The 25864-nt window shown below is 42.2% G+C and overlaps 1 protein-coding gene across 12 annotated transcripts in view; it reads right to left on the reverse strand.

Moving 5' to 3' along the window:
* ACACA (acetyl-CoA carboxylase alpha) overlaps window positions 1–25864 on the reverse strand; it is a 318142-nt gene that overhangs the window by 71354 nt on the left and 220924 nt on the right. For all 12 annotated transcript variants that reach the window (XM_008271164.5, XM_008271159.5, XM_089317362.1 and 9 more), the window contains 3 exons: window positions 24575–24721; window positions 8771–9040; window positions 2729–2826 (listed from right to left, as the gene is read on the reverse strand). In XM_008271164.5, coding sequence (XP_008269386.3) covers window positions 2729–2826; window positions 8771–9040; window positions 24575–24721 — 515 coding nt within the window. The remainder of the gene's footprint in view (window positions 1–2728; window positions 2827–8770; window positions 9041–24574; window positions 24722–25864) is intronic.

Here is a 25864-nt window from a genome sequence, read left to right on the forward strand (position 1 = left end):
GAACTGGCACTCATATGGGATGCCGGTGCTACAGGCAGCAGCTTAACCTGCTATGCCACAGTGCTGGACCCCAAATAGACCCTTTAACTGCTAGGCCAAATGCCTATCCCTTAAAACAGACTTTTGGATCAGCAATTTCACATCTAGAAATCAACCCAAAGGGAAAAATCAGAGATAGTTCGACAAGTTTACATCTTTTATTTTATTTTATTTTATTTTTGACAGGCAGGAGTGGACAGTGAGAGAGACAGAGAGAAAGGTCTTCCTTTGCCGTTGGTTCATCCTCCAATGGCCGCCGCGGCCGGCGCACTGCGCTGATCCAAAGGCAGGAGCCAGGTGCTTCTCCTGGTCTCTCATGGGGTGCAGGGCCCAAGCACTTGGGCCATCCTCCACTGCCTTCCCGGGCCACAGCAGAGAGCTGGCCTGGAAGAGGGGCAACCAGGACAGAATCCGGCACCCCGACCGGGACTAGAACCCAGCGTGCCGGCGCCGCTAGGCGGAGGATTAGCCTAGTGAGCCGCGGCGCCGGCCCAAGTTTACATCTTTAAAAGAATGTTCAGCCCAGGGAAATAGCACTAAAATATATAGCACTAAAAATATTAAGTTTGAATATTCAAATACAACATATTCAGTATAATGAAATACAAAACAGCAATTAACATTGTATTCTCAAGTAATACTTCAAAAATACAAGAAATACCCTCTAAAACATGCAGCAGCAATGGCTCAACTGATTGAGTTCCTGCCACCCACACGGGAGACCTAGATTGAGTTCCTGGCTCTTGCCTTCAGTCTGGTCCAGTTATGGCTGTTACAGAGTCAAATTTAGGGAGTAAACCAATGGATGGGATATCTCTGTCTCTCTGCTTTCCAAATAAATAAAATGTACATTTTATTTTCTAAAACAGAAATTTCCAGGGGCTGGTCTTGTGGCACAGTAGGTTATACTGTTGCTTGTGATGCTGGCACCCCATATGGGTTGCTGATTTGAGCCCTGGCTACTCTGCTTCTGATCCAACTCCCTGTTATTGTGCCTAGGAAGAACATGGCTCAAGTGCCTGGGCCTCTGCTAACTTTAGTCTGGCCCAGCCCCAGTCACGGTAGCCGTTTGGGGACTGAACAAGCAAGATAGAAGATCTTCTCTCTATATCACTCTGCCTTAGAAATAAATAAGTATAGATATTGTGCTAAGTGAAATGAGCCAGACCAAAAGGGAAAAATAACATATTTTCTCTTATTTGTGGTAGTTAATATATATAGACATACTACTATAGTCTTAATGATTTATGACTATTTTAAAATTTATACGAGTGAAATGGACATCTTTCCATTTTTGATTTGATCATTGTTGATAGCCCTTCTCTATATTCCTGCTGAACTATGGTCTTCTTAATTTTTACTTGTTGAACTCTTTAGTGGAGCATTAAATCTTTGACTATAATGTAAATTAAATATATGTTATCTCAAATATAAAGAAAGGAAGGAGGGAGGGAGGAAGGACAGTATCTTTATATCCTTAAAATTGTGTCTATGAACTACACTGAATCTCTTCTGTTAGTATTAATATCACATTAACAGGACTGGTGCTGTGGCGTAGTGGTTAAAGCCGCCGCCTGCAGTGCCTGGTATCTCATATGGGCACTGGTTCGCATCCTGGCTGCTCCACTTCCAATCCAGCTCTCTGCTATGGCCTGGGAAAGCATTGGAGGATGGCCCAAGTCTTTGGGCCCTTGCACCCACATGGGAGACCGGGAAGAAGTTCCTGGCTCCTGGCTTTGGACTGGCGCAGCTCCGGCTACTGCAGCCATTTGGGCAGTTAACCGGCGGATGGAAGATCTTTCTCTCTCTACATCTTCCTCTGCCTCTCTGTAACTCTGCCTTTCAAATAAATAAATAAATATTTCTTAAAAAATCACATTAACATGAGAGTTGATCAGAATTGTGTATTTTATTTTTTATTTTTTTGACAGGCAGAGTGGACAGTGAGAGAGACAGACAGAAAGGTCTTCCTTTACCGTTGGTTCACCCTCCAATGGCCACTGCGGCCGGCGTACCGCGCTGATCCGAAGACAGGAGCCAGGTGCTTCTCCTGGTCTCCCATGCGGGTGCAGGGCCCAAGCACTTGGGCCACAGCAGAGAGCTGGACTGGAAGAGGGGCAACCGGACAGAATACAGCGCCCGGACCGGGACTAGAACCCGGTGTGCCGGCACCGCAGGTGGAGGATTAGCCTAGTGAGCCGCGGCGCCGGCCAGAATTGTGTATTTTAATTATCATGCATTTGCTGTGACCCTAAGAATCTAAGGTATTAATAAAATCCCCAAAATAGCTTTTAGTGAAAAGAACAAATGTGAAAGAAACTTTTAACTGTTTTAATGTCAATTATGTCAGAAATAATTAAAGGTATGTATGTAGAAAAGACAGACTATAAGGTAAGGTCCTAACTGTGGCCTCAGGGTAGGACTGTGGATGATTTTTATTTTTTCTTCATAAATGTTTACACATTTCAACTTTTCTAAAATGAGTAAGTATTATAATTTAAAAACATCAATAACAAGGTCCTTCAGTTAGTAAGTGGCAGAGTAACAATACAAATCTAAGACATGCAGATTATGCAATAAGCAATCTTCAACACTCTTCAAGATTATTATCAGCAGGGCATTAAAGAAAAAATTCCATACTCTCCTTTCCTTAGTCCTGGTCAAATAATTCTGTTACAAATATACCTACCTAGATTCTCCTTCATCTTCCACATGTTCACAGTGGACAGAGTTGAGAGCACTGACCCTCTTATAATCTTGAGGGGTCAGATATAAATACTTGTATCCCTGTGAAGTATAAATTGTTTTTAACTTACTATTTGCTATCACCATACAATCAGAAAATACAAGAAAGCATGAGTAATGAAGCTTGTTCCAAAACTAACTTTAAAGTAATACATCACCTCTTGGACTTACTATCTAATACAATACTAGCAGAGACAGTTCTCCTGTGACTGTCTCCAGTGACAGTTCCTCACTGACTGGCCTTGAAACAAGATGCCTTATAGATGCAACCCCAGGAAATCCATTAATTTCATTTTCAACAGGGGTACAGGGTCATTTTCTGGGGCAGGTATTTAGCACAGAAGGTAAGACATTACCTGGGACACCTGCATTATGTATTAGAATGCCTTGCTTTGAGTCCCAGTTCCACAACTGATTCCAGCTTCCTGCTAAGGTGTACCCTGAAGAGGCAGTGCACAATGCTTAAGTGGTTCTGTCCCTGCCACTCATGTGGGAGACCCAGATGGAGCTGCAGTTTCCTGGTTTCAGCCTGGCTGAGTCTAGGCTGTTACAGGCATTTAGGGAGGGAACAAGCAGATGGAAGATGTTTTTCTTTCTCCCTCTCTTTCAAATAAATTTTAAAAACTAAATAAGTAAATTTTAAAAAAATGCTTATTTATTTGAGAGGCAGAGTTACAGACAGAGAGAGGGAGAGACAGGGAGAGAGGTCTTCCATCCTCAGGTTCACTCCCCAAATGGCCACAACAGCCACAGTTGGGCCAATCCAAAGCCAGCAGCCAAGAACTTCTGGGTCTCCAACACGGGTGCTGGGGCCCAACCACCTGGGCCATCTTCTACTGCTTTCCCAGGCCATCCGCAGGGCGCTGGATCAGAAGTGGAGTAGCTAGGGCTCGAACTGGCAGCAATATGGGATGCCAGCATGACAGGTGGTTGCTTAACCCACTATGTCACAGTGTTGACCCGTAAATTATTTTTAAAAAGGTTCAATTTCTGACCTTTAGTGAAGTGTCTATCAAAGATATCAATATGAAATTAAAGGATTATGTCAATTAGCATTTTTTACTCTCTCAAATCCATAGTATCATCAAAATGTTTTTGGCTAAGAGATAACTGATAAGATCACAAATCTAGGAGATTCAACATTAAAGGCAGAAGTCATTATAATGCTGAGTGATCACACTTTAAATAAATTACTGTTTAATATTTTAAAAAGTTAACATTTCATAAATAACTTATTTGTACTTATAAACACAAAGACATAAGGCGCATGTGTTTAGCTTAAGTGAACTAGTCACTAAGCCCCATCCTCAAAAAAAAGAAGAAAAAAAATAGGGGAAAACATTTTAAATACTATGAGAAATTGTGCTTCCCATTTAACTCAAGGGATTCATGTCGCACAGTAAACACAACATGGAAGCGATGTGAACCTGTCATTGGTCTTGCATGACTTGGGACAAGGACACTTGTTGCACTGAGTGTCACTGGTATGTCAGCACAGACTTACTGAGCACCTATTATGTGCAAGCGCCATTCTAGGCATTGGAAAAACTGGAGAGAACCAAACTGGCAAAAATTCCTGGCTTCACTTAATTTACCTCTTAATGGGGGAGGAAGAAAATATACAACATAAATAAGCAAAACAAAGATTGTTAATGGGAACAATATTTAAGGAAAAAATTACGCAGAGAACGGATACAGGAGAGTTAGGTCTGAGAAGAGGGAGGGAAGACTTCAGAACTGAAAAGTGTCCTGGAGTAAAGATCGAAAGGAACTGAGGAAATGAGGCATGAGAGGATCGGGGGGCGGGGGGCACTTCAGGCAGAAGGAAAAAGTGCAAAGGCACCGGGGCGTAAGTGTGGTTGGAAGGTTTAGGAAGTACCAAAGAGGCTGGCTGACCCAGAGCGAGGAGTGAGGGTACTGCAGTGAGAAGTAAGAGCGTACTGGGTATTTGAAGGCCAATTTACATAAGGCCTGGTGGGTAACTATACTTGGATGAGTCAGAGCAAAGTTATGGGCTCTGGTCTGATTTGTATTTTAACTGGATCATCCCACTTTCTGTGAGAAGAGACTCTGGGTAGAGGTAAGGGCAAGTGTAGAAGCAGCAAGGCCAATTAGGAGGTTACTGTGACACTCAGCTAAGAGATGGCACTGAGCTGGGCTACTGTGTAGCAGTGGAAGTGATTAAGCATTAGGCAGACGTTGGATAAATCTAGAAGGTGAGGACATGAACATGATTTATTGAAACAATGGATGTCGTGTTTGCAAGGAAGAGAGAAGTCAAGGACAATTCCAAGGTCGTTCACCAAACCAAACAACAGAAGTACCATTTGTTGAGACCAGCAGATGGTAGGAAAAACAAACTTAAGAAACTATGGAGGGGCTGGCACTGTGGCGTACAGGGTAAACCTGCCACCTGCAGTGCCAATATCCCATATGGGCACCAGTTCGAGTCCCGGCTGCTCCATTTCCAACCCAGCTCTCTGCTATGGCCTGGGAAAGCAGTAGAAGATGGCCCAAGTCCTTGGGGCCCTGCACCTGCATGGGAGACCTGAAAGCAGCTCCTGGCTCCTGGCTTCAGATCAGTGCAGCTGTGGCTGTTGTGGCCATCTGGGGATTGAACCAGCGGATGGAAGACCTCTCTCTCTCTCTCTCTCTCTCTCTCTCTCTGTGTGTGTGTGTGTGTCTCTGCCTCTCTGTAACTCTACCTTTCCAATAAATAAATGAATAAAATTTTTTTTAAAAAAGAAGGAAAAGTCTTTTTTTTATTAAAAAAAATAAACTATAGAAGCTACAATTAGGTAGACTATAAACAGAGATGTGACGTCAGGCTGCACAAATCTTATTTTGAGGAGTAAGTTGTAACAGCTTATACATGGGATTTAAAGCTTTAAGTCCAGGAGAGATCATTAAGGGAAGGTGTACACAGAAAAGAGGAGAGGAACTTCAGGCATCACGTCAGGGAAACTTTTTCCCTGCTACCCAAGATGTTCTGTGCTGGCAATCACCAGGTGAGGGGGCACTGGATCCTGGACGGATTGAGACCATGGAATCTACAACATCATGGTCCTATCCCAGATTCTACAGTCCTGACATTTATCTCTACTCACGTTGTGGTTTTTTTTTTTTTTAATTTAAAAAAATAAGCTAAAATTCAACACTTTAGTATTTTTAAACTTTAAAAACTTATTTATATGAAAGGCGTGGGGGGGGGGGGGATCTTCCACCTGCTGGTTTACTCCCCAAATGGCCATAATGGCTAGTGCTGGGCCAGGTGGAAGCCGGGAGCCTAGGACTCCATCTGGGTCTTCCACGTAGGTGGCAGGGGCCCAAGATTATCTGGAAGCAGCAAGAAGACGCAACACTAACAAGTTTTGCTGCACAGGGAAGGAAATGGGGAGGGAAAGTGACTTAAAGCCTACATGAATGCTAAAGGCATAGATCCAATAGGGGAGGGAAAAGCGATGATGCAAGAAAGAGAAGAAGTACTGCTCTACACCCCTAAGTTGGCAAGAAGGCAGCAGATCAGCTGTACCACAGGAAGGACGGGCGCTGGGTTAGAGCGGGGATCGTTCATCCGAAGCACAGGCGAGAGGTGGGGGTGCGGGCACAGAAGCTGACGCAAGGTGCTCATGGAGGCTCTCTTCTAATTGGCTGTGGTTCTCAGTAAACTAGGAAGCAAGAGTGAGGGTGTGGGAGGAGGTGGTGGTAGAGGTTTAGATGAAGAGATGATATGAAAATGTCACCCAGGAGTATGGTGAACTTGATCAGTCAACAGGACTGTGTGTCTTTCTCCGTCAATGTTAAACAGGTAGAGTGCAGTCATGGGAGTAGATGGAGAAAGCTGGATTTAAACAAGGTTTTTATAAAGACACACAGTAAGTAGGACCAATAGAGAAGCAAAGAAGCTGAATGGTAAAGCAAAGGTGGTGAGTATAACGGGATTAACTTTTAAGCCAGATAGGAATGAAGGGAGGATGTAAAGAGGGAGTGAAGAACAGAAAGGGTGGCAGGATCAATACTTGCAGGTCTTGCTTGATTCAAAGGATCGCTGGACTTGAGAACCACAGAGTTTAACTGGATAGAAAGGAGGGAGGGTGGTAAAGAAAAGGATGCTTGGCCGGCGCCGTGGCTCAATAGGCTAATCCTCCACCTTGCGGCGCCGGCACACCGGGTTCTAGTCCCGGTCGGGGCGCCGGATTCTGTCCCGGTTGCCCCTCTTCCAGGCCAGCTCTCTGCTATGGCCAGGGAGTGCAGTGGAGGATGGCCCAAGTGCTTGGGCCCTGCACCCCATGGGAGACCAGGAAAAGCACCTGGCTCCTGGCTCCTGCCATCGGATCAGCGCGGTGCGCCGGCTGCAGCGGCGGCCATTGGAGAGTGAACCAACGGCAAAGGAAGACCTTTCTCTCTGTCTCTCTCTCTCACTGTCCACTCTGCCTGTCAAAAATAAAAAAAAAAAAAAAAAAAAAGAAAAGGATGCTTGCAATTGAGATTATAGGGAAAGATACCAAGCTGGGGTCAAGGATAGGACTATCCCAGGATATACAGTCAAGGATCCAAAAAGCTTGGGGCCGATGCTGTGGTGTAGCAGGTAAAGCCACCGCCTGAAGCGCCGGCACCCCATACGGGCACCAGTTCGAATCCTGACTGCTCCACTTCCAATCCAGCTCACTGCCAAGGTCTGGACAAGCAGAAGATGGCCCAACCCCTTGGGCCCCTGCACCCATGTGGGAAACCTGGAAGAAGCTCCTGGCTCCTGGCTTCTGATTATTGGTGCAGCTCCAGCTGTTGCTGCCATCTGGGGAGTGAACCAGTGAATGGGAGCCCCCCCCCCCCCACTGCCTCTGCCTCTCTGTAACTCTGCCTTTCAAATAAAATAAATACATCTTTAAATATATATATGTATATGTGTGTATATATATTATATATATATTTATATATATATAATAGAGGATCCAAATGGCCCAATTGTGGGAAGGATTATCTGTATGAATATAGCAACTAGCAAGAATCATCACATGACTAGTCCTGCTGGACAGTGTGACAACGTGCCAGGAACTAAGGGATGGAAGCACACACCATCTGATAACAGAAGTGTGAAAGATGAGATTTTTCCATGGAGAAGGGAGAGGAGAGGAGGGAGAAGTAGCAATGAGGATCAGGGAAGACAGTATTCCCCTTGCAGGCTTGGCAGTCTAAGGCAAAGAGAGAAATCAGCCTTGACTTGACAAGTCTTTAATGGAGAGGCAGGTTTCAAGCAGAGCAAGCAGGCTGCAGAGGAGGTTGAGGATATAATGGGGTTTTGTTCATGACTGTCCTAGAAGCCATGACCAAAGAGTTTAAAGACACATATTCATGCTTTAGCATTTCTCACGTTCAGCGCACACCTACGATTTCACCTAGTGTTCAATCACATAAACAGCCATCTGTTTCAAAAGCTGTGCAGAAAAACCAGGTGAACACACTAAGAAATAATCTATCTCCAACACAGTGTCTTAAGGAATTCTCCTAAGTCACTTTGTTAAAATTTAATTTTCACCCTAAGTGCTGACTTTTTTTAAAAAGATTTATTTTATTTATTTGAAAGAGCTACAGAGAGAAGTAGAGACAGAGAGAGGAGTCTTCCATCCGCTGGTTCACTCCCCAGATGGCAGCAACGGCTGGAGCTGCACGGATCCGAAGCCAGGAGCCAGGAGCTTCTTTCGGGTCTCCCAGGCAGGTGCAGGAGCCCAAGGTCTTGAGCCATCCTCTACTGCTTTCCCAGGCCATAGCAGAGAACTGGATGGGAAGAGAAGCAGCTGGGACTAGAACCGGCACCCATATGGGATACTGGTGCTTCAGGCCAGGGCTTTAACCCACTGCGCCACAGCACCGGCCCCAGTGCTGACTTTTACCTTAGAACTCTGCCTTTCCCCTCCTCTATATACATGTACACACCAAGTACATAACTGTATAGTATCTTGATATTTTAACTTTCCTTGTTCTGTACCTTGTAAGGATCCTCAGGATCTACCCAGGCCACATGGAACATATGACGAATTTCTTCTGCCAGTCCAATTCTTGCACCACTGTTGGCTGCTACAAAGATGCGTGGAATGCCCTCTGCCCTGGCAAGTTCAGAAGCTCTGAGAAACAGCAAATCTTCCTGGGGCCCAAAGGACCCAATTCGGTATGTGATGTCATTGCCAATAACAATGATATCTCGGCCTTCTGGATATTCAGGACTTTTAAGGGTCATTTTCCAAGCTACCATGCCAATCTGCAAAGGCATAAACAAACAAATGAATACAAGCTTCTTACATGGTCAACTTTTTTCCAGGTTTCCTGAAGGGAGGAGACTATATTGAGACACAGCTTTCATAAAGAGAGATGCACTGGCAAAGAGCCAAGCCCCCTGTGAGAAACCAGAAAATATGTTCTACTACTACTCTAGATGATGCTGGGAACATCCGGTTCACCATGCATTCCAAAGCCATCTCAAGTCCTTCTTTGCGCCAGCTCAAAGAAGACGGAAAACTCAAAATCTAAATGTGTTCAAGGTATATAGGGAAGAATGCCATGGCACTGGTGATTACATCCTGAATTCTTGTTTTTCTGCCTTATATACTGAGCCATTTTTTTCATCTCTGGGGAGATTCATTCCGAGAAACCTTCAAAACCTAAGGAGGCAACCGTACAATTTTTTTTGTGTGATCCGTAGTCCTTTCACTGTCCTCCAGCATTTGATAGGAGTAATTGAAATATTCTTTACTGGATTGCTTCAGGTATCTTCCATTTCTGCAAGAATTTACTAGCGTTCCGCATTGCAACCTCGTAAGCAACTCTTGCTGCTTCCTCCCAGCACCAGAAAACCCAAGGATGTGAGCAGCTAATCGGCTGCTGCGCCTCGATGTATGCAAATCTGCCTCTGCTCAGCAGCCCTTGAGTAGCCACACAAATAACAGATACTGACTGAGAAGGCAGAGGTGACATGTCTCTTCCCCAGCCCTCGCAGCCTTGTCCTCTTTTAATCCCCTTCCGTGGGAGAACTAGTCAGTCCTTCCACTCACTCAGTTGCAGGTTCCATTCCTTTTCTATTCACGCACAGCCCAGTTACAGCCGCAGTTCTCCATATCTGCCTATTTCTCCTATACCTGAGTAACATCTTCCTTTTTTCCCCTCCTCTCTTTCTTTCTGTCTCTCGCTCCCTTCCCCACTGCCACCACTCGCCCCCAAACACAGTCTACCAGGCGTGCACTCCTGGTCCTGCCTAATGGGGCCCAGCCACATCTGCCGCCTTGGTCCCTCATCCCCAGGCTGCTGCATATCACCTCATTGGGGAGCTGGCCATCAAGAAGGGCCATTAACAGATGTAAATAGCAGCATCCCTGGAAAGCCATATGCATCACCCAGACTCAACCGGGCCAGTGATCATAAGCTCTGAGTACACATTCCTCAATCCAATTGCACATCCACTGTAATCAGGCTGGTTGAAGCTTTCCACACAGCTATTTGTGATTCTCAGCATTAAGACACATACATATGAAACACCCACAGATAAATATAAGCGATTTAATATATCATATCATTGGCCAAATAGAAATCAAAATGGATATAGTATACATGGAAAAAGTCCATTCACTTTCTGAGATAAGGCATTACTGTATCTGCTTATTAAAGGGAGAAAAGAAGGAGAAACAGCTCATTCAAAAAATAGCATAGAGAAACCCCAAGCACCCAGATAATTCTGTCTGTGTTTTTAAGAAGCTAGTTAGTAGCACACTTATGTGGGAAGAATATTTTCTCTGCTTCTCACATCCGCCCTCCCCCAAGAAGGAAAAACTATTTTCTGTCTTCTTTCTTGTAAATGCATTTGTAATCAGGAAAATTGGGGTTTATACCAAATTTTACGACACATTAACCTTAGCTATACAGGCAAGAAGCTGCATAGATAGAAAGCCTGAAGAATCTACTTCAGCATTTGTGTGCTAATGTAAACACTGACTGTGGCATTGGGCAGGCAAATAATACTCTTATCTTTCGTTATTACCTGGGGACTCTAACAGTGTCACTTGGGCAGTCAGTTCAGCAATTGGCCAGGTCATTATGCTTGCAATATTGACTTCTAATTAGGTGTCAACACAGCAGCACCAAGAACACACTATTCTTTATCAATGTCTTTCCAAAGTGTGTTCCTCATCGACCGCCTCCCCTCCCACCTTAAAAAGTATCATTACAGAATGGAGAGGGTTAGCTCAGTGTTAGTACAGCAAGACTTCTTACTTACTTAGAGACTCTGTTTTGACTTAGTGAAACAGATAAACATCTAAGAAAGTATTTATTGCTCCATTTATATTAAAATGTAGGTTTCATTGCTTATCTAATGATAAGGCATATGATGATGAACATAGGCTATGGAATCAAACACACTTAGATCCAAAATCAGGCTCTATCACTAATTAGCTGTGTGAACTTGGGAAAATAATTTTATTACACTTCAATATCTTCACCTGCAATACTAAGAAAACACAATCCAAGAGCTTGATCTACATACTGCTGGGAGCAGAAATTATGTTAATTTCATTATTGAAAGCTGGCCATTCCCTCTTAACCTGTCCAAATCTTAGTTATTCTAAGAATTTCATTCAGATTCCATTTTCTAAGTAAAGCTTCCTCAGTCTAAACTCACACCCTCTGTTCCAATTTACTGAGACCCTTATGTACAGAATTCATCTGATTATACTGTTCTAAAAGTAGATAAACATTTACAGGGGTTAAGAGCTTAAGCTAGAGACTCAAGCTGTCTTGGTTCAAATCTCAGTTTTAAACTGTGTAACCTTGGACAGGTCACTCAACCTCTTAAAGCTTCACTTTTCCAGTCACAAAATGAGGATAACAGCACCTTCCTGCAGAGATGGCTGTGAGAAACACTATATTAAATTAGTACAGAGTCAGGCATATAAAAGCTCTCAAATATTAACTCTCATTATTATTAACTCCAAGGTAACTGGTATCATCATCATGAGGAAACTGCGGCACAGAACCATTAAGTAACTTGTCCTTACACAGAGTATGAACTTTCACTCATTATTTATTTGAGAGGCAGTGAGACAGAGAGAGTATGTGTTGTAAACCCACTGGTTGACTCCCCAAATATCTGCAACAGGTGGGGGCCAAAGCCAGGAAACAGGAACAGAATCTAGGTTGCCCACATGGGTGGCTGGAACGCATCTATCTGAGCCATCACCACTGCCTCCCAGGGTCTGCATTAGCAGGAAGCTGGAATCAGAAGCCACAGATGGACTCTGAACCCAGGTACTCTGAAGTGCAACATGAGTCCTAATTGCCAGCCTTAACTTCTAGGCCAAATGCCTCTCCTAAATTTATTTATTTCTTTAAAGGTTTATACAAAAATAAATGCCATTTTTCTTACTAGTGAGATTAGGGAAGTATGTTCTAGACCAGTATCACTGCCTTTAACTGAATATAAAATGGATGACAAACATCAATTATAGCATAAACACTGATGTCACTGGCCCCGAAATGCAATGTAGTGTACTGGACTTGACTGGACCATAGACCAGGAGAAGTGTATTAGTAGAAAAATGGGTGAATTTTTTTTAAAGTATGTAGCTTAATTATTTAAGATTTTAGAGTTAATGGAGGCTGGGTGAACAGTATATGGGAATTCACTCTCTTTGTAACTTATCTGAAAACCTAAAACAATTATAAAATAAGAATAAAAATTAATGCACGGGGCCAGCGCTGTGGAGCTGAAGCACCGGCATCCCATATGGGCGCCGTTTCGAAACCTGGCTGCTCCACTTGCTGTCCAGCTCTCTGCTATGGCCTGGGAAAGCAGTAGAAGATGGCCCAGGTCCTTGGGCCCCTGTTCCCACGTGGGAGACCTGGAAGAGGCTCCTGGCTCCTGGCTTTGGATCGGCACAGCTCTGGCTGTTGCGGCCATCTGGGGAGAGAACCGTCAGATGGAAGACCTCTCTCTGTGTAACTCTTTCAAATAAATAAATAAATCTTAAAAAAAAAAAAAAAAAGAAAGAAAAGAAAAAGGAAGATGGAAAACTACATGCATACTACAGTGACTCTGTAAGACACAAATGGGTGGTGGTGAAAGGCATGGACTCAGGAACAGATTCTACTACCCTGAATCTGAAATTGACAAAACAGAAGGTTAGTCAGTTTTCCAGCCACAGAACCTTGGCTAAATTACTAACTTCCTTGTACCTTAGTTTCTTCATTAGTAAGATAGGCTAATAACAACCTACTGCATATGTTTGATATGAGGATTAAATACATGTTAAGTCTTGGAATTTTACCTGTCAGGGAGCAAGTGCACAGCATGTGTTACAGCTTTGTCTTTCAACACATACTGGTTGAGGGACAGGGGTAGGAGAAGCACAGCAAATGAGATGATAATTATTAGGATGAAGGGATTGGGTGCAGTCCCCCTGCTTCCTAATTCTTTTTTAAAGATTTATTTATTTATTTGAAAGGCAGAGTTAGAGAGAGAGATACAGAAGACAGATCTTCCATCTACTGGTTCACTTCACAATTGGCCTCAACAGCCAGGACTGGGCCAGGATGAAGCTACAAGTATCTTCTTCTAGGTCTCCCATGTGGATGCATGGGCTCAAGGACTTGGGTTATCTGCTGTTTTCTCAGGCACGTTAGCAGGGAGTTGGATCAGAAGTGGAACAGCTGGGACGCAAACCAGAGCCCACATGAGATGCTGGCGACCAACATACGCAGTTACTTAACTTGCTACACCAGAATGCCAGCCCCAATAAAAAAATTTTAAGTTTCTTTAAGGGGGATAAAATTCTCAGCAGTTTAATGGATTTCCCATATTTTAAAGGAACTGGTTCTAGATCTTAGCCATCAAACAACAGATTGCATTTATATAAAATTGCAAAGAGAGATATAAACATACAAAGAGTAAAAATCAAGAGTCACCTCAAAAGGAGAACATTAAAAATGTCTTCGTTGGCTGGGGCTAACATTTCATTTTTTATAAATAAACATTCTACAGTGACGCGGTAGAAGGTAAACACATGTATATATAGGTTTATACAATATTAATATCTCTACCTGAGAAGTAACTGCTTCAGTATTTTTCTGGTCTGATGATTAAATACATATTTATACTTTTAAAGTCAATATTTGTACAATAGACAAGAACAGTGCCTATCAGCTAAATACATATTTAGGACTGTACCACATGTATTACAAACATGTACTAAAATCGAAAGCTTATATTTATACAGAGCCTTTCATCTTGAAGGGGGCTAAAGAGCTTTATAAACACATGTACATAAAAGGACGTTCACCCTGATAGGCAGGCAGGGTACCAGCTCGCCCGCTCCTCTCTGTCTCCCGCAGTCCTGGGGAGGAACACATGGTGTCAACAGCTGCGGGTCTGTAACAGCTGCAGAGACTGCAACGCAATAATCCAGTCGTGACGCGTCGTCACTGAAAGGGCGCCTGCGACTTGAGAACAGCAACTGCCATCCTCGAGTGTGGAAGCACCCGAGCCATTCCCAGCTCTGTGTTTTTAAATTATTCTCTACCAAACTCGACTAATCACTTGACAAAATTGAATTTGATACTGGAAACGGCTTCTGAATGCAAAATGCTTTCTGTCTCATGATCAAAACTGGGTTGAAAACGCTTCCTCCTGCCCTTGTTAGATTTAGAAGGGAAAAAAAGGGTCACAACATTCAGGAGAAATGGTTCAAAATATTCTAAGAATAGCTTTGTCTCAGAGGATTGGGCCATTACTTCAGAAGACCATCATATTATTGCCCCCCCTCCCCAATTTAATTAGGACACTAAGCGTTTCAGTCAAATTACTTTATATAGATGGGTCTATCTCTGTTATATACACAATGGAGATTTCATATTGAAAATTCTGCAGTCATTACAAAAGTATACACGAGTGTGACAATGTGATTAGGAGTGTGACGTTCACTGATTTCACCTAAGCCCAAGCTGCCTTGTGTCTTACCTGAAGAGTAACCACCACTGGAGACTCTATCCCCGATCCCCTTTCTTCTGTTTTTTTTCTTCCCCTCTCTTCTGAAGATGACACTCAGGGAGTTAAGGGCTGGGGGAGGACTCAAGGGCTAAGGGAGCAACAAAAGGGCAACCTGTAGCCTGCCTGTGCGAGTCAGGGGTTTCAGGCTCTGGCTTCTGGCACAGGGAATGCCAGCGTCCTCTTCGGTGACAGTGCACCGCCTCCCTCGGGCACCTGCTGTCCAAGTGGTCCTAGGCACTCACTCCAAACTATGTCACCATTAACACAGCCACAAACAAGTTTTAAAACATTTAACTTCAGATTACTTTTTATAACAGAACATTCCAACGAGCAGGTTTCTTAGGTTTAGGGCTCAACCTGAACTAATTAAAGTGGACAAGGGTAGAAGATCAAAAGAGCTACTGTGAATAATAAGCTAAGGATAAGCAGAAATGAATATGTGCTTTCCTTATGCCAAGTTCTGAGGAAGAAAATATTTCTTTGGCTATTTTCTGATCCTAGAATACACATGCTCAAGTGAAGGAGGAGGGAAAGGGGTGGAGAAAGCAAGCAGAAGAGAACAGTCTTATTTAACTGTTTTTATGTGGGTAAAATGATTTGTGCTATGGTATTTCCATAAGAAGTGGGACCATTATTTTCCTGTAGAAACACATTTGGTTTGAAAAGTATCACTGGACAGGACGTGAAAATCAAACCGAATGAATTATTCACAACCTCTGATCAGAGGTGATCATTATTTCTGATGCTGCAAACAGTGATTAGGATTCTGCCCTGGGATGTCATTTTCTCGCTGAGTAACACCAGCGATACGGAGAGGCGTTATCCATCTACCCATGTATGTATTTTTTTCTCCTGGGAGGAGCTTGGTTTAATGTTACTATAACAGATACTAAAAACATGATAATATTAACATTTATTCTGGTGGTGCCTATAAATGCCATCAGCCTGACACAAAGTGTCAACACTAATCATGACCCAAAATTAACACCAAAATTGACATCAACATTAATTGTACTATCAGTGTGAACAGAATGTGCAAGCACACACAGGCACTTTCCAACGCTACTGTTGTTACCACAAAATAAAACAACAATGTTAAGCTCAACACGGCAATCAGAAGGGAAAGCAAAGGAGCAAAACATGACAGGATTCGGTTTTTGAAGGGTGTTGAGAAGCATCTGTCAACTCTAGCTCTCTTGTGAGAAGCAGAAAGGCGGCATCTTTCCCACAGTTGCCTTTCTTCTATCTCCACACTTCCAGAGTTCAGCTCTAACAAAATCTTTCTATACAGACTTAAATACAGGCTAGACTGTGGCTGCGACATGGAAGCTTTGTTACTTTCCATGCTGAGTCTAAAACTAGAGCTTTTGGAGGCACAGCTTCCAGAAGCTATTGTTCTAATTCTGCTAAAGCCAGGAGATGACCACCCTGCAAGGCCGTGGAGCAGCAACACAAAGAATCCTACACTGTTAGCGCTGAAATACACTTGGGGATCATCTGCATCATAATGATGAGGAACCTAAGACAGCGAGAGAAAGAATCTGAACTTGACTTCCTTTTCAGCTATCAAACAAAATGTTAAATGCTACCTTTTGTCTCCTTTTCTTTCTTGGAATCTATGGAATATTAACTCTACCTTTAAAATTAGATAGTTTTAAATCATTTTAGTCCCTTAATAAATATATGATATTAGAAAATACTGTAGGGTCTTAAAAAGATGTATTTTTAAGCCATAAGACAATGTGCAATATTCTACTTAGTTTGTATCTATTGGAAAAACCTTGCTGAAAAAATGCCAATGCCTTTCCATATGTTGTACCGTCTATCTGCAAGATACCATGTTCCGTTGCTGTGTTGTATGAGTACATAAAAGAACTGAAAATTATTTTTCTTAATAACTGAAAAACTTTATTTTCGTGCTTGGAGAATTCAAAAATGACTGAACAAAGTTACCCTAACCTTTTTAAAAAGCAATTAAAGGGAAGACACATACCACTTTTAGAGCAAAAAATTTCACCACAGAGGTAATTCTTTGAAAATGTTACCAAAGATCAGAAACAGTAATTTTGAACTGGGGAGGGGCCGGCGCCGTGGCTCACTTGGTTATCCTCCACCTGCAGCACCAGCATCCCATATAGGTGCTGGATTCTAGTCCCGGTTGCTTCTCTTCCAGGCCAGCTCTCTGCTGTGGCCTGGGAAGGCAGTGGAGGATGGCCCAAGTGCTTGGGCCCCTGCTCCTGCATGGGAGACCAGGAGGAAGCACCTGGCTCCTGGCTTTGGATGGGCGTAGCGTCGGCTGTGGTGGCCATTTGGGGGGTGAACCAACGGAAGGAAGACTTTCTCTCTGTCTCTCTCTCTCTCACTGTCTATATCTGTCAAATAAATTTTTTTTGAATTGGGGAATAATTTATCCTGCTGTATTTACATATAAGAAACTGGGGGTGGTGTTGTGGCCCAGCAGGGTAAACAGTGCTGCCAGCATCCTACATCTGAGTGCCAGTTTGAGTCCTGGCTGCTCTGTTTCTAATCCAGCTTCCCGCTAATGTACCTAGGAAGGCAGTGGAGGATGGCCCAAGTACTTAGGCCCTCATTGCCCACTGTGGGAGACTGGGATGAAGTTCCACACCCTGGTTGTTGCAGATACGTGGGGAGTGAACCAATGGATGGAAGATCTTTCTCCCCTTCTCTGTCACCCTGCCCTTCAAATAAATGAATAAATCTTTAAAAAAATAAATCTATGCATGAAACCATAGAACTTCTACACATTTATGCAAAACAATTTAAGCATACTTTTTTTTTTTTAAGAAACATGCAATGGAATACAAACAAGCCAACGGTATTTGAGAAATGGCACAGGATTACTTGGTTGACACAGGAAATCAACCAAGTTGACCTCCTACAGTTCTAGAATCCTTGCCCTTTAATCACGTGAATGAATGCTGAACTCTGGTGCTCTACCACACCGCCTCCTCTTGCATCACCTGTTGCTGTCCTGATGTTCTTTATTGCCTCTAATGGGATCTGGCAAGATCGTTGACATAGGATATTGCATCACATCCTTTTCCAGGAAAATCTCAGAATGTAAGACATGTACACAAAGTACTGGCAAGTACATTTCTCTCTCAAGGCAATTTCTAGGATCTAACTTTTAAGAGGAACTGAGGAGCCCTCCAGAAGTGCTGCTTCAGTGGGCCAGTGTAGCCACTAGGGTGTTAAAGATTGAGTCTTGGTTTGATAGCAATGAAATGAGTCAAAACCAACTAATCAACCTAATGAGAAACCAGTGATTCAAAATAACAGTCATACAGAAAGAATTCTAAGTATATGAACCCCAAAAGAACGGTGTTACAAACTCATTTAAAGTCGTTCCATGGTAGGGAGATTTATTTTTCAAAATAAGCCTCAATGTTTTTCTAATGAGGGATCCAACTTTGGATTGAAAGAACATTTTAGACAGAGACTTGCAGCCAAATATGCTCATTCAGAACAGGCATAAAAAAAGACAAATATATAATAATTTTAAAAGAAAATATTTTGTCACATATTCCATAATGCACCCTCCCTACTAGGTTTGAAAGGACTTAAAACTGGTTTTTCAAAGCCCTTGATGAAAAGACAAGTGAAAATTATGAATGTTTATGTTTAATGAGCGGCATGTGAGCCTTCTCTGTTGAGGCTCTCAAGACACTCTCCCACTTTCAGGGCTAGGTTGGTAGCTAGCAGACAGACTGGGGCCAAGTCATCCTTTGCTAGACACTGCACGATCAGTGCATAGACCATGGTCCTGTTTTTCATGCTCATGTTTTTTTAGTTCTATTTCAGAACTAACCTTCAGCATGCTATATGGAGAATATGCTCTTACAACACACATCTAAAAGACTGATACTGATTCAATTTCCATACCCGGCTTGAAAAGGTAAACTGATTTCAGAAAAATGAAACAGAAGCACATCCGAATGAGTTATACATTCTTAGAGTTATTTTGAGGTTAAACTGAGTACAACACAGTACAAAAACCTAATGTCAAGCTACAATATCTGCATCCTGTGTTTGTAAGAAAACCTCCAGTCTTTCCTTCTCTCCAGGAAGAATCTGGGAGTACAGTAGGTTCCACAAGAATCTAAGAGCATGAGAACCCAAGCGACTCCTCTCAGAGTATGGCAAATGTTAACCACATGAATTAAGACAGAGCGTTATGGTGGTTTTTCTAAACAAGAGGTCCTTTGGGTTAATAAGTCCAGCCTAAGAACTGTCAGAATGAATATATTAATTAATTTCTCCTAATCTTTTAGGTTTATATAAGCTTATCAACTTCCTTTCCTCACCCAACTCCTAAATGGTGTTTTTTTTTGTTTGATACTCAAATTAGAAGTATCAAAGAATTATAGCAACATATAAACAAGGAATAAATATGTTAAGATTTATATACACCAGTTGGGAGGTGCAGGCATATTTGCCATATCACTCAAGATTTTTCTGAATGCCTAAAATGTTTTTATAATGAAATAATTAAAGGGATGCTATGCCAAGGCCAGCATTGTGGTGTAGTGGATAAGGCCACCGACTGTGATATCAGCATTCCATATGGGTGCCAGTTAGTGTCCTGGTTGCTCCATTTTTCAATTCAGCTCCTCGCTAATGCACCTGGGAAAAACAGCAGAGGATGACCCAAATGTTTGGGCTTCTGCACCCAACTGGGAGACCCCTGTGTGAAGCTCCTGGCTACTGCTTTTGGCTTGGGCAAGTCTGGCCATTGTGGCCATCTGGGAAGTGAACCATTGGTTGAAAGATTTCTCTCTCTTCTTCCACCTCTGTAACTCTTTCAAATAAATAAATAAATCATCAAGAAAATCAATAATAAAAAAATAAAGAGATGCTATGCCTTAGTGGTACTAGATTGCCAACAATTAAATAATAATTAAATATGAGTAATGGTAGGACTAAGCAGCTCCTAGTCCCTGTGATCCATACCCCTGTCACCCCTGAGAACATAAAGCAGGCCTGAGACCAAGATACCAGTCATGAAGGGAGATAGTCTTCAAACTTTAATTTGCATCACTTTATTTCCTCTTTGAGCATCCTCTTCCTAAAGAGCCATGACACAGCTTCAACAGATCTCCAGTCAGAGTTAGAACTGCAATTGCACATTACAGGAACACAAGGTAAAGCCTTCCATACCAACTGAAAAAAAGGATGCCAGTGGAGTTTCTCACCAAACTGCAATTCAAGAGGCTTGATTGACTGCCAAGCTGTTGCGAAGGAAAAACCCTGACACCTAGTGCCCATCTGAAAAAATGAAGCCTTGGAGCCACTACAACAACTCCTGCGTTTGAAGATGCGGGTGAAGGTGACCACCCAGTTGCTTTCAATATGGAATATATCTTCTACCAAAAAGATTTCAAGGCATAAATTTTTATGCAATGCAAGAATTCAAGTCTCTGATTACCAGGCCCATTCTGGGCTCACATCCTGATTCTCTTTACAAGTCCTCTCATCTTAGTCTGTCATTGACAGGAGTGTGCAAGGGAATATGAAAAGCCCATGTTCAGAAGTGTCAAGAAGTGAGGTCTGAATGTCTTCCAGCACGCAAATGACTGTAACAGTTGTCCCTGTATCGAAAAAAAATTAAAAAAAAAAAAGTTGTCCCTGTATCATATCTTTCATCACTGCCCAATGTAGATTCCTGTTCTAGTTTACAGAGCTGTTAAACAGATATGAAAAAAATGCTAATCACTTATTTCAGAACAAACACAAATGTAGTCTCAGAAGGCCAGTGCTTTCTTCACCATATCAGGCAGAGCTGAGCAGTTCTCTGTCAAGTCCGAGACAGCCCTTGGCTTGATCTTAGCCTGAGCTTTTTGATAACAGGATTCAGTGCGAAAAGCAGCTGCACAGATTGCGAACTGTTACTCCAAATGTTCCCACCTGCAATTACAGCTTCCACCAAATGATCAAAACAGGTTAGCAAACTGGCAGGAAAATGAAAACAATTCCTCCAAAATTGAGAGGTGGTAAAGCAGACTAGTTGGCCAGCCACATCAGTAGCACACATTCATCTGGCTGCGTATTTACATACAGTGCTCATCACTGTAGCATCACAGCGGCTAGAAATGAAATCAGTTGAGTCTATGTTGCAATCACATTTTCCTCAATTTTCATCTTTACCTGACACTATTAAGAAAAATCCTGGGTAACTCATCTTCGGAGCTATTTGCCAGTAACAGAGTTCACAGATTTGGGCTACATCTTTTTTTATTCCTACTCTAAATTCATACTAAATGCAATGCCATTCAAATCTGACAATGAGAAAAATGTGTTCTCCTATACCTTTCATCATGTATTAGGTGGCATTCCTTTAGTTACATCTTTCTTTATGTGGAAGGGACAGGCGGGAAAATAGAAAGGAGAAAACAGCTAACACCACATCAGAAAAGCTCTCTTTCTTCTATTTTTCAACACAGGCACAAATGTTCAAAATGCAGGTCACATCTCTGCTGAAACAGCCAATATTCTTCCTCAAATGGCAAACAAGTTACCTAAAACTAAACGGAACTGAATTAGACCAAGTCCTGGTCCCATCACCATTTTACCTATTTACTGTCCTAGAAGAAAAGAAAATAAGAAAGACTGGTCACATACAGTCTTGGGTCTGTTAAGTGCAGGTTTTCTGCCCTGGATTGCACAGAAAAGCATTTCAATTCATGGGAAAACTCTGCAGGAATCTCTGTTTTACCCTTATTCCTTATACCCATGTACTAGCTTTTTAAACCCAGAACCTCCAATCCTTCAAGGTAATGCAATACCACCCACGATGATGACCTGGTAGAGCCGTCACCTTTGGAGAACACCACATTATGATGATTTAATGTCTATGTAGCATCAATGCATTTACATGGAGCCTTGACTCTCAGAACATTAGCAGGTCAATTTTTTATTCCTTTTTTAATAAAACTATTTCTCAAGGCTCTGTTCACATGCCCATTCTCTTTGGGACAGGACCGATTTGCTCCCAATCTCATCAGCATGAGCTCTTCTCATTCCCCTCACATCATTCTTGGGGTAATATGTAGAGTGCCAGGCTCATGACAAACTTGTCTCTTTGGCCAAAGAAAATTAAACTGCAATAGCTGAAAGTCAACGTGCACTGATAAAAGTGGGCTCAGCATGAGGAAATACATCCTGCTGACACCTCGTCATTCCTTCGGCACAGCTGTCCCTCAGAGTTCCGACTGCTGAAACTCCATCCTTAGATTGGGCAGTCTCTCAATGGACATGCTCCATTGTATGTTCAAGCTATCGGTAGCAGAGTCTGATACTAATGCCCCCACCTCATTCCTGTCGTGCAGAGCCCTATAATCAAGCTAAGGCCACTGACTGACTACCCCAGCCATCCTGGGCATTAGTCACTAACTGCTCACAAAAGAACATCAGCCTCACTTCTCCTGAGCTCAAAGGCTCAGAAAGAGCGAGCCAGCACTCAGCCTCAATCCTAGTCAATCATTTGAAGAGAAAGAAAAGAGAACAAAGAAAATAGGCAACTGAGGAGGGAAATGGGTAGAAGAGAAAGAAAATGAAATAGGAAAAAGCAAAAATCATTTTGACAAATGGTATTAGCTGTCTGGCTTCAAAGCTGTTAAAACACTGGGCAAAGGAAAACATGTGGTCCCTATACTAGACTGACTACTCATGGCTACTGTCCTATGCAACTGTTTCAGATATTCCTTTTCCACCAAGGTTTGTTAGGTCTCAAAAGGGTTAAAAAAAACCTTTAATTTTTTTATTCTTGTGTGTGTGTGTGTGTGTGTGTGTGTGGTCTTTGGGTACAGAGTCCTGTATAATAAGACTATTTGTATTCATACTGGCAGAGTAAACACTACATGTTCATGCCCAGGCAGCTCTGTGCTTGTAATTTCAGCAAGAACAGAGCTCTGTCCCTCTGGGACTTCACTATTCCCCTAGTCTCCATTCGCTCAAACAGAATGAGAGCAGAGAGAAAGCAGGAGAGAAAGATCATGGCAAGAGGTTTCACACAGCACTGCAGCTAGCTTTCACGTGGCCAAAAATCTCATTTTGTGCTTTAATTACATTAGTTAAAACCGTTTTATTCTCAGCCCCATGTTCACAAGGGTGCTTTCCATTCCTGAAGACTACACTGTTCAATGAATCAGAATTTAAGTCTAACACAATGAAGCTTTTCTTTGGTGCTGATGGGCTCACTAAGCAGAGGCTACAAACAGTAGCACACACACACCTGTGCCTCAACTCTGCATGCTGGCAAGTACATATCTACTCTTGTCAAAATTCTAGGAACTCCCCTTCCCCATCCTCTTGCCTTTGATATTTGTTGAGGCTCTAGATTAGAACAACTCCTGCAAGTCCAGCTGGTCCACCGCCTGCATCTATGTTAACACTAAACCATGTACTCTGGGCAGCTGCAGATGTCTTACTGAAACAGCTATCCACCCTGTATACACAGTAACATTTTTTGAAAAAGATACTGAATAAAATAGACAAATACTGAAGATCTAACTGTTTGAGGTGACCACCCAGGTAAAGAGTTCTCCTCCCCCCCCCCCTTTTTTTTTTTGACAGGCAGAGTGGACAGTGAGAGAGAGACAGAGAGAAAGGTCTTCCTTTGCCGTTGGTTCACCCTCCAATGGCCGCCATGGCCGGCGTGCTGATCCGAAAGCAGGAGCCAGGTGCTTCTCCTGGTCTCTCATGCGGGTGCAGGGCCCAAGCACTTGGGCCATCCTCCACTGCCTTTCCAGGCCACAGCAGAGAGCTGGACTGGAAGAGGGGCAACCGGGACAGAATCCGGTGCCCCGACCGGGACTAGAACCCGGTGTGCCGGCGCCGCAAGGCGGAGGATTAGCCTAGTGAGCTGAGGCGCCGGCCAGAGTTCTCCTTCTAAGGAATGAAATTTGTCCAGGGATCATAGCTAAGGGTGAACTAAAAATACCTCTCTTTTTAGGGTTGTTACTGTTAACACTGTTAAAACCATATCAGAAGCATAGTAAAAATTAGGAAGAATCTCAATACACACAGGAAGGTACATAAGGATGTAGGGCACAAAATGACTTACATCATTATTCGTAAGTCACTATATGAGAAAAGATTCCAAGGCTAGAAAATGCATTCTTGTATAATTGCCAAGAAATGAGTTCTCTTACTTTTATGTTTAAATTCTTGGTTCTGCTTGAGTCCCTTTAAGAAGAATACATTTATCATCTTAGAGTAGTACAAAATCAAATGAACTAAGCATGAAAAAGATACTAAAAAAGTGCATTAGTGTGTAAATAAGGAAAAACATTAGCGAAAACAATATTTTAAATATTTTTATGATAAACATTTCAAAATTTCAAACATATACAAAAATACAGAAAACAATCTATTCTCCTGTACCTGTCACCTAGCTTCACTGATCAACACATGACCAATCTCACCCTCACCCCTCTTTTTTTTTTTAATAGCAAATCCTAGACATCAGATTTCTTCTGTAAATATTTTAGTATGTATATCTAATAGAACACAATACTCTTTTCAAAAAAAAAAAAGCAAAATTGTAATACTATTATCACACCTAAAAAATTAACAATAATTCCTTGATATTCAGTCAATGTTCTCTCTCTAAAGAACTCTACAAGCAAAGCTATAATGCTGCCTGTGCTGCTTGGATCTTAATAATACTATTCAATGGTCATTCCCACAGAAGCTGGATAGATAAGAAGAGTTAAAAATGGGAGAAGGGTTTCAACTACTTGCCTCATTTCCTCCTGGAAGCCTGTTCATGTGGACCAGTTGACCTTGATCATCCAACACCAGCTCGGTATACGTCAACATGTCCGAAGGCAGAGGGGGTGAAGGAAGGAATGCTTGCGTGGACATAGACTCCCAGAGTTTGATCAAGGACTAGTGGAGGAGAGAAGTTTAATCAGTGACAATTAACATTTTGATATAATAAAAATTATTGCTAAGGTTCAATCTTGTTTTGCTTTAAAAAATAATTATTTTTATTTGTTTGAAAGACAGACAAACTGGTTCATCCCCAAATTCCCTCAACAGCTGGGGCTAGGCCAGGCTGAAGCCAAGAACCAGGATCTTAATCCAGTTTTCCCATGTGGGTGGCAGGGACCCAAGTACTTGAGCCATCACCTGCTGCCTTTATTACCTAGAAGCTGCATCACAAATTGGAGGACCTGGGACTTAATTAATCCCAGGCACTCTGGTATAGCATGTAGACGTCCCAAGTAGCATGTTGACTGCTGTGCCTAATACCTGCCCAGGACTGTAATTTTTTGATTTAGCATTTTTTTATATACCAAAGTCAGGCACTTTTCCAAAAAAGTCATTCCAACTTAAGTTATTAAGCGACTCTGAATCACTACTGGAGCACTAACAAAAGACACAAAATACCCAATACTATCTTGAGGATATTAACATTTAAAACTAGAAAGCATAATCTCCTTACAAAGGGAAAAAAAAAAAAAAAAAAAACCTAGAGAAACTTAGCAAGAGTATCGTGATACTCAACTAACAAAGAAAATCCAGAAAAGCTAGAATAAAATTTTTTAGAGAGGTTCAGGTAAGAAGCCTCACTGTAGTATTTGTCATAGTTCTACAGACCCACACCCAGGAGTTAGACTACTACACACATATGACTATTTGTAAGTGTGCAGATCAATTTGGCTCAAATTTGAGAAATCAGACACACCTATACATTTAAAAATCATTATGATTCCTATCACCAACCTCCTAAAAATAAGCCAAGCAAATCCGTTATGAAGTGGGAACTGATCTGGGGTCTTTCTTGGCTTGCCTTAAAGCAACATTTGAAGCCCAAATGAGTCATACATACCTGTATGTACCCTTCATTGTGTCTGTCATATAGGAAGAATTACATAGAAAGGGATTTTTACTTATAGAACTGAGCTTTTAGGCTAACAATGCTATACAAGGGAAATACTGATAGAAGGTAGCTATGTTTCAGGAAACAGAACTTCTAAACAAATGGTTACACAAAAGTAATCCTTTGTATTTGTGAATAACAGAGCA

This window comes from Oryctolagus cuniculus, chromosome 17, assembly GCF_051225735.1.
Source record: "Oryctolagus cuniculus isolate XC-2025 breed Fujian yellow rabbit chromosome 17, ASM5122573v1, whole genome shotgun sequence".
Classification (NCBI taxonomy): Eukaryota; Metazoa; Chordata; class Mammalia; order Lagomorpha; family Leporidae; genus Oryctolagus; species Oryctolagus cuniculus.